Genomic DNA, 9470 nt, shown 5'->3' with positions numbered 1-9470 from the left:
CCACAGTTTTTACCTTTAAGAGGAGTAATATTCACTTTGAAGCAGCCCTGTTTTTCTATTTTGGGCATAACACCAACACCATCCCCTTATCTTTTAGTTTATGGCGGGAACTACAATGAAAGCCCAGAAATGAATCTGAGTGTTAGGACACTGTTAAAGGTACAAAGAGTGTTTCAAACGTAGGAATAATCTTAATATTATAGACAACTTGGAATGGAATACCCTTCTTTCAAAGAAACTTAGCTTTTGGGGGAAGAGATACTAAAAAAAACTAAAATGACACTGAAGGAAATTCCTCAAGAAATTTAATCTGAATATTGTGATATTGAGAATTGTGGTTAAGGATAAAGTGGCAATTTGAGATATGGTTTGAGGATGTAAATTTTCAAAATATTAGAAAAGACCTGATGTTAAAAGAGCAAAATTGAGCTTTAATCTCAAGAATAGCCTGGAAATTTTGATTAAAAGTGAAATCAAGGCATAATTCCCAAAGCTACTAGATTACTTGGAAAAATTTACAATCTAGGCCTTGAAAGTGGTACTGAAATAGACACTGCCAGATTGTTGGTCTAGTTTCAAGAACCACAGAGCTAAACATGAAAGATTTCTTTAGGAACACATTTAATGCCTAGAAATACAGGGTGCATTTAGGGGTTAGCAAGGTGAAGAAAGTCAAAGCAGAGCAGTTAATTATAATTATTAGAATTATAATTAGCAGAATTATAATTATTAGAATAAGACAGGAATTAGAACCAGTTAGTGGTGGACATTGTCTGGAAATTAAAAGGAAGCATAGATCTGAAAAATGGGGTAGCAGACGAACAGTACGGCAGGAGTACCCAGAGCTAATACTGCCTGAGGAACAACAGGTGGTGCGCTCCCCCACTTGGTGGTTAATCAGCATGGCTGACCTCACCTCAGAAATCTGGGTCTAAAGCACTTTCATGTGACATTATGCCTTAAGAGGCCAGGTAGATCACACAAGAGGGGAGTGGGCTGACATTTCTGTGCTGTGGAAAAAGCCAACACTTGGTCTCTGTGTGGGGAAACCACAGGACCTGTATCTGATGAGGTAGGAGGAAAACCTGGATAGTGTCTTGTCATTGAGGTAATGCCAACATTATGTTAAATGTTGCTGAGGCTGTCAAAACGAGGACAGAAAAATGACCACTGAATTTAACAACTACCAATTAATAACTTGGAAATGGCAACCCACTCCAGTGTTCTCGCCTGGAGAATCCCAGGGATGGGGGAGCCTGGTGGGCTGCCGTCTATGGGGTCGCACAAAGTTGGACACGATTGAAGCGACTCAGCAGTAGCAGCAGCAATTAATAACTACCTCAGTCAATAAATATTCTTCTATAATATCAATTTGAATGGCTGCTTAGAATCCCATTGTATGGCTCTACCCAAATCTGCTCAACCAGTTCCGCTGTTGAATTCTTAGATTCTTCCCAAACCTTTAGAATCATAATAGTGCCTTGAGTATGATCTCAGAATTGGAATTTCTGCATTAAAAAAAGTATGCACATTCTAAAGGCTTTTGACATAGGTACCAAACTACTTTTTAGAAAAATTTTAATATAAATTCTACCACCCCAAGGAAATAGAGTAATTGTTTTTGTAAAGAAAGCCTTTAACCAATCATCAGTAAACATGACTTTGTTAATAATAAAAATGCAAATATAAGACCACAAAGTTTTGTTTACTGATGATTGGTTATTTATGAATAACCTGCGCATAACTCTCACACCAAATGAGAGTTGTAAATAGGGTAAATTGGTGAACTATCTAGACGACTGAAATGTTGGTTTAGCGAAGTGAATAAAGCAGAAAAACTTACGGTAGAATCAGTTTGTGACTGCTGGGTGGTGCATCGACTGTGTGACTTTGGTGAGGTAACTTTCCAGGTCTCACCTCATCTGTGAATTGAGGATCAGGTCTACCTTGAAGGGTTCTTAACAACGAATAACGTACATAATGCTGGGAATTAGTTATTAAGGTGCTTATTCTGCAAAGGTAACTACGATGGCACAGGAATCTAAACAACGTAGGATGTTGGTCTGAAGAAACTAAGGCTATTTCTGTCATTTCCATCATCCCTGTTCCTGCCCCTCCTCCTGGGTGTTAGTGGTGTCACTATGGCAACGAGCACGCGCCGCCCAGGCTCAATTCTGAAGCGGTTACTGACCTCCGCCGCCTCACTCTCCGCAGACTAGTGATTTCACCGCGCGTCCCACCCACTAGGTCTCAGATACATACATCTCCCTTGGCCTCCACGCAAGGAGCCGAAGGGCAGCATGGCCAAGGCGGCAGCCTCTTCGCCGCTAGAAGACTTGGATCTGAGTGGAGAGGAGGTCCAGCGGCTCACCTCCGCCTTCCAGGACCCGGAGTTCCGGCGAATGTTCTCCGAGTACGCCGAGGAGCTCACAGACCCTGAGAACCGGCGGCGCTACGAAGAGGAGATCACGGCGCTAGAGCGTGAGCGCGGAGTGGAGGTGCGGTTCGTGCACCCGGAGCCGGGCCACGTATTGCGCACCAGCCTGGACGGGACCCGGCGCTGCTTCGTGAACGTGTGCAGCAACGCGCTGGTGGGCGCGCCCAGCAGCCAGCCCGGCTCTGGGGGCGCGGTGTCCGGCAGCCAGTGGTCCCTGCCCTACAGCCTGGCCCCCGGCCGTGAGTACGCGGGGGGGCGCGGCAGCCGCTACACCGTCTACGACGTGGTCTTCCACCCAGACGCGATCGCGCTGGCCCGGCGCCACGAGCGCTTCCGCCAGATGCTGGACGCCACGGCCCTGGAGGCCGTGGAGAAGCAGTTCGGCGTGAAGTTGGACCGGAGGAACGCCAAGACCCTGAAGATCAAGTATAAGGGGACTCCGGATGCCGCCGTGCTGCGCACACCCCTGCCCGGAGGCGCGCCGGCCCGACCCGAGGGGGAGCCGGAGAGCCCTCTCCCCGATTTCCCCTACCCCTACCGATACCCGGCGGCCGGCGTGAGCGCAGCGGTCCCCCGGCCCCAGGCGCCCTCCCCTCCGGAGGCGGTCCGGCAGCCCGCCCCCACCGAGCCTCGCTACAGCGTGGTGCAGCGCCACCACGTGGACCTCCAGGACTACCGCTGCTCCCGAGACTCGGCGCCCGGCACCGTGCCCCAAGAGCTGGTGGTTACCATCGAGCTGCCGTTGCTGCGATCGGCCGAGCAGGCGGCGCTGGAGGTGACGGGGAAGCTGCTATGCCTTGATTCAAGGAAGCCCGACTACCGGCTGCGACTCTCGCTCCCGTACCCGGTGGATGACAGCCGCGGCAAGGCACAGTTCAACAAGGCGCGGCGGCAGCTGGTGGTCACGCTTCCCGTGGCGCCGACTGCCTCGCGCCCGGAGCCCGCCGCGTCCCCGGAAGGGGCAGCCGATCCGCCAGGAACTGACGGCGCGGCCTGCGCTTCCGCTCGCCCCGTGGAGGCGGGCCCGGCGGGGGTTTGTGCTGGGGACGCAAGCTCAGGTCCCAGCCGAACCCGGGCTGCAGACGCCGGGATCACCACTCCGGACGCCGCCGGGGAGGAGCGCGTCGCAGAATCCGAGGAGCGGGATTTCGGCGGACAAGAGATATCAACCCCAGGGACCGGGGAGGAGCCGCCTCCCGGAGCCGGGAACTCACCTGGGGACCGTGGCGGAGGCGCTCTTAGTACTTCCTGCGGGGTCCTTGACGCGGGCCTTTCTGTAGGGAGCGCAAGCGTGCGCCCGACCCTCGGCGTGGAGGCGCGCGAGGCCCGGGAAGGCACCGGCAGGGAGCTGGCTGATCGAGCGATGGGTGGTCCCGAGACCGACCGCGGGGAAGCTTTGTGTCCGCCTTTGCAGTGTAGGCAGGATGAAGAATCCCTGACTCTGCTCATTCAAGTGCCTTGGATCCTGCCTCAAAGTCTTCAAGGGGAAGTGAACCCCCTCTGGTACAAATTGTCCTTCTCTACCCAAGATTTAGTTTATTATTCCTTCTTTTTGCAATTTGCTCCAGAGAATAAATTGAGTACCAAAGAACCAGTGGTTAGCATTTCTTCCAACAATGCAGTGATAGACCTGGCCAAGTCTCCAGAATGCCATGGATACTGGAGAGAGTGGTATTACGGCTTAAACAACTGTTGTTTGGAGGTAACAGTTCTTTCTAGAGTCTCAATGTTTAACATATTCTATTCCACTTATCACAGTCATCCTCACAGTTTATCCTGAACAAAGGATTTCCCAGTATAACTTCTCTCCTGACGACTTGAAGTTGATAACCCTTGATGAAAGACGTCAGTACACGTTAAACGCATAATTGGGGAAAAAAAAAAAAATTAACGCATCCTCTCTGGTGGATGGGTTTCAAATCTTCAAAGTTGCCCTCAATGCATTAATCGATTCTTAGGGATCCGTAGGCCTCTAAAATTGTATACACAAAGTTGAGGGTTTTCTTCTGGGGAGGACTATAACTTCAGTCATATTCTCAAAGGGGTTTGTGACACAAATAGGGAAGAGACATTCTATCATAGCGTTATTTTACGTTTTAAATAGCTTTTCCCAACCTTAGAAAGTAAATAATAGTTTACTTCCAAAAAACAAAAGTAACGGCCTGTGCCGGTTTTTTTTATGGGAAAACCAACTCAGACCCAGGGCTGAATCTAAATACTTTGCGTTCTCTGCCATATGGTGCAGCTTAATTTTACTCCTTGATGTTGGTGGGATTGACATCTAGTGGTCTTTACATTACAGTGAAATTTCTTCTTTTGGCATCAGTTTTAATCTCTTCCCTACTAGTATTTGGCATAATGGCTGGCATTTAACAAAGTGTAATATAATCCTTTGTTAGCACCGACATCAGCTCCATCTCTTTTAGTCAAAAAACAGGCTGAATCTTAGGTTTACCTAGGATATAATTTTGTAGTTACTACTAGGATCTTGAGATTTAATTCAGTACTCCAGTACTATTGGCAAATACTGGAGGGGGGGGACCTATTTAAAATTTGAAGTTCTATAGAACGTTTATACTCATAAGTCAACACTTGGTACTTTTGATTGTGGTTTGTATCAATGTTACATGTAATTTTATTTTGCTCTTTTAAGATCTTCAAGGGTTAAATTCCCTAATTTAGAACCCTAGTTACACAGATTATATATTAAAATTTAAGCTTTGTGCCTTGGGCTTTATTTAACTTGCCAGAAAGTTTTACTTCTTCCTGTGTTTTTCTAGAAATTTACTAGTAAGTTAAATTTTTATGTTTATGAGGTGCATCTTCTATGAGAAGTGGTTAATTGAAACCCTCCAAAAATGGTAAAATAAATAGGCAGGGCTAGGTAAGATACTTTGTGAGAAAATAAAATATGAAATTGACTATCTGTTTATGTCATCAGAAGGGGGAAATTTAGGAAAGGGCAGTCGTTTTCCTGTAATTGTTTTAGTAAATGAGAAAATAACTCACAAGGTGGGAAGAAAGTTTTAATGGACAACATTTGAGAGAATACTAAAGAATATATTTTAATCTGACTTTCTAGTATCTGAATGTTTTTTTTAACAAAGAAACTAGACCAAAATGGGATTAGGGCAACTGTGTTTTATATCTTTGAAGCCTGAAATAGATTTATAATTACTTCATTAATCATCACATTTGCTGAGGCTGATGGAACCATAATGTTCAATTTTTTTCCTTTAAATTTTATTGAACAGGCTGTATCAAAGTAAAAAAATATATATATTTTTAAATCACAACAGTATTTTGTGAGTAGACATATATAATGATTACATTATTATATGCATTATATGAAAATATTATAGAGAGATTGATTTGTGGCTGTCAGGGTCAGAATTTGTTACTTTACACACAAGTACGAAATACATTTATGTAAACCTTAAGTCTTCATTGGGAATTTTCCTAGAGCTTTAGGACCTCTGAATTTATTATATTTTATAGTAAAATTAGTCATTAGACCAAGAAGGCAAGTTTATGCAAGTCCTTTCTATTTTAATCATAACCATTTCCATTATAAATGTTACTCTTCCGAGGTAACTGAACTATCTGGTGTAGTTTTTGCAGTTAATGTGTAAGTCTTTTGCAGAGATATGAACCTTAGAAATGCTTTGGGGGGGAGGGTTGTTTGTACCCTACAGTATTATTCTGTCGCCTAAATCTTCAGATAATACAAGGCAAATTATTTCAAATGTAAAGTTTTTCTTTCACCAAAGTTCACTTTTGTTTGGTAGGTGTTCACAGGTTATGTTTAATAGAAGGGAATTCGAAACATCACTTTCTGATTCCCCTCCCCACCACGCCCCTAATTTGGACCAAATAATGCATTGTGTGTATTTGTAATTAATTTGTTTATATTGTAGTACAGAGGAAAAATTTTTATTTGGGGCAATAGTGAACTGATTTGAAGAATTTAAAATATGGTTATTCCTTCAAAGACCTAACCATATAGCTATATTCACTTGACATACTCGAATAGGAACAAATTGCTTTGTCTTTGGGATTCCCTGCAAAAGTGACTTTTGTATATCCTACAGTTTGGTAATATACCTCCTTCCTTTTTTTAATTTTTAAAAATTTTATTTAAGTATAGTTGATTTACAATATTGTGTTTCCTCATTCTTTTTTTTTTTAGATTAGTTGATTTATAGTGCTTCCTCATTCTTATATACAGTTATATGCTAGTGTTGCAATGGACTATCACAGTGCTTAAAAATAGAATATAATTCTCTTAAATAAAATATTATACTTGGCTCTTACCTAGCCAAGAACTAAAAGGCAAATTGGTCACACAGAATTTGAATGCATCCTGTCTTGTCTATCTTTAGCTGACTCATTAGGAAGTGTTCTAAAATTGAATTATATTTTATAGTTTGGACTGCATTTAAAACTAGAGGTGATGTTATTCTTACAAAATACTGAGAGGGGGGAAAAAAAAGGAAGATATGATTTGTAAGTAGGATTATCTGGAGGGAAAGCATACCTCAGATTTATACAGACCTAGAAAAGGAACTAAGACTTTTTATTTTAGGGTCTTCTCCTAGATATGTGTGTACTCTTGCTATTTTTGCTCTGTACAATACTGTTTTCTTTGGCCAAAACAGCATAGGAATAACATGAAATAAACATATTAAAAGTGAAGACCTGAATTGTGTGAGAATTTTTATGAGATGATTTTAGATACAATTCTGTCAAGTATGACCAATAAAGTAGAATATTTTTTCTCTTTTTATTTTAGGAAAGGTTATTTGTCAATGAAGATAATGTTAATGAGTTTCTTGAAGAGGTCCTGAGCCCTCCATTCAAACAGACATTACCCCTGACGCCACCATTGATTGAAGTTCTTCAGGTTACTGATAGTAAGATTGAAATACATGCAAAGGTAAGGATTTGGGTAGGCTTTATAAAGTAGTGATTTGGGGCAAGGTTGAAGCCTGACAAATCACTTAATTCTTGATTTTTTATATCATAACTTTAAATGCACATAATGTCTGGGAAGAGTGATGTTAAGAAGAATACAGACCTTTTTTGATGTGTATTTTACTGTTAAACATCTGTGATTCATTTTCACTTATGTTATCTCATTTAATTCCAAAATAACTGTCCAGTGAGGAAATAGAAACTAACATTTGGGAAATGTGAGTATTAGTCCAGGGACTAACAACTCTTTTTGACTCTCAAACCACAGGAACTATATATGTTATATATGGTTTGTTCATTCTTTCTAGTTTAAGTTTGATTATCTTTATAGTCTTCGATATTAGGCTTAAATAATTTAGTAACTAGCACAGTTGACTTATATGTGTGAACTGGCTGAGAAAGAGGTTCTGAAGAATCACAGAAATACAGGAAAATTCAAGAATGCCCTTTTAAAATGTTTTGGCTGGGAGGCCTTGAAGGATCTTAGTTTCCTAATCAGGGGTTGATCTCAAGTCCTTGGAAGTGAGGGTGGAGTCCTAACCAGTGAACCAAGAGTGCCCTTATAAAAATAACTGTTAATGGGCTTTATAGGCCATGTTAAAAGATTTGTAGGCCAGGATTGTTTTATCCTGAAGAAGATGAAGAGTCAGTGAAAGGATTTAATTAGAGAATCAATGCCAGGTTTGCATTGTTAAAAAATGACTGGCAGCATTTGGAAATTGACCTTGAGGGGGAAGCCAGGAAGCAGATTTGCAAGTCTACTGGGTTATTCCTTCACAACTTAAAGAAGTTTCCAGGGGTACAGTTTACTTCTCTGTTTGTTTCAGTGAATTATTAATTTGCTGTTTCTCTTAACATAGTTGCAAGAATGCAGTAACTCTGAGCAGCTTCATGAAAAAGAAGAAAAAGTCCATGAAGCAAGTCCTCTAACAGAAAAAGAAAATACAGAACATGCTTCCACTTCAACAACTGATTCTGATTCATCTATAGCAGTCACAGTACTAGAAGCAGACAGTTGTGGTTCAGTCCCATGCTTGCAACAAGGGGCTCTTGATGTTTCTCAAAAACTGTTTGCAAAGTCTCAGCAACCTAAGTCAGAAAAGGAACGTGAATTTATAAAAGACAAAAGTGCTGTTTATGCAAATAAAGAAAAAGATAACTTAAAAGAACCAGTAATAACTGAAGAGAAAGAATTGAATGAAAATCACTCATCTCCGTTACTGAACAAAACTGCAGTTCACAATACACCTGGTTTTGACCACATAAAGGAAACCAATATGCAGGATGGTAGTGTGCAGATCATTAAAGATCATGTGACTCACTGCTCATTCAGTTTTCAGAATTCTTTGCTTTATGACTTGGATTAATTCTGTATCATTTTTTAATTTAAAGGCTGAGTAAAAACTTTTGGACATAGATTGTTTACTATCTTAAAACCAAAAGTATTCAAAAAAGTATAAAATTAAAATTTGTATTTTTATTCTTATGGGGAAACTGAAGCTAATATTTTGTGTGTGTGTGTACAGTTTATGTCAATACAAAGCTTCCTTAATTATGGAAATTTTGTGATTCCACTGTTGTATATTTTTTCTAATGGAGAGTTAAATGTTTAGTGTCAATACAACCTGTTTATAGTCTTGTTTTTGGTTTCTTTTGTTTGCCATTACTTTAATAGTTTCCAAAATATTGTGTCACAAAAAGTAATTCTCAAGAATGCAATGAACTAAAAGCACACACAATAGAGTGTGTGTGTTGGGGGAAGGAGAATCTCAAAACTATGTGTTTATAAATCTCACTAAATAGGATTTATTCAGTATTTATGCTTGTCATAGAGATTCTGAAAGAACTTTATTAACCAATATTAAATGATTCAAACAATACAAATACACTGAAATTTATTATTTCTGCTTCAACTCTGTATCTTACTCTTCTCATATGTAAGTCACCATATTTTTGTGTGGGTGTATACATATATATAAATAAAAGTTACTAATGACTTTGTAAACTCTCAAAATTTAAAATAATTTTTTGGAAATTAGTAAAATATTCCTTGGTTTTA

At 41.0% G+C, this 9470-nt stretch overlaps 1 protein-coding gene across 1 annotated transcript; it reads left to right on the top strand.

Moving 5' to 3' along the window:
• The first annotated feature begins 1376 nt into the window (after window positions 1–1376).
• On the top strand, window positions 1377–9111 carry DNAAF2 (dynein axonemal assembly factor 2). The gene is made up of 3 exons (XM_020910548.2): window positions 1377–4139; window positions 7230–7373; window positions 8272–9111. Exons 1-3 carry the CDS (start codon window positions 2301–2303, stop codon window positions 8776–8778), a joined length of 2490 nt encoding a protein of 829 aa, XP_020766207.2. The 5' UTR covers window positions 1377–2300; the 3' UTR covers window positions 8779–9111.
• Window positions 9112–9470: the final 359 nt, after the last annotated feature.

Source organism: Odocoileus virginianus, chromosome 6 (genome assembly GCF_023699985.2).
Source record: "Odocoileus virginianus isolate 20LAN1187 ecotype Illinois chromosome 6, Ovbor_1.2, whole genome shotgun sequence".
Taxonomy (NCBI): domain Eukaryota; kingdom Metazoa; phylum Chordata; class Mammalia; order Artiodactyla; family Cervidae; genus Odocoileus; species Odocoileus virginianus.
Note: the sequence above shows the minus strand (reverse complement) of the source record. Positions and strands in the feature narration are given on the sequence as shown.

Bases quoted from the DNA above. Each gene is read 5' to 3' on its own strand.
- DNAAF2 (XM_020910548.2), top strand. From the start codon at position 2,301: ATGGCCAAGGCGGCAGCCTCTTCGCCGCTAGAAGACTTGGATCTGAGT. The intron at 4,140-7,229 runs GTAACAGTTCTT...TTTTTATTTTAG, and splicing joins TAAACAACTGTTGTTTGGAG to GAAAGGTTATTTGTCAATGA. The intron at 7,374-8,271 runs GTAAGGATTTGG...CTCTTAACATAG, and splicing joins AGATTGAAATACATGCAAAG to TTGCAAGAATGCAGTAACTC.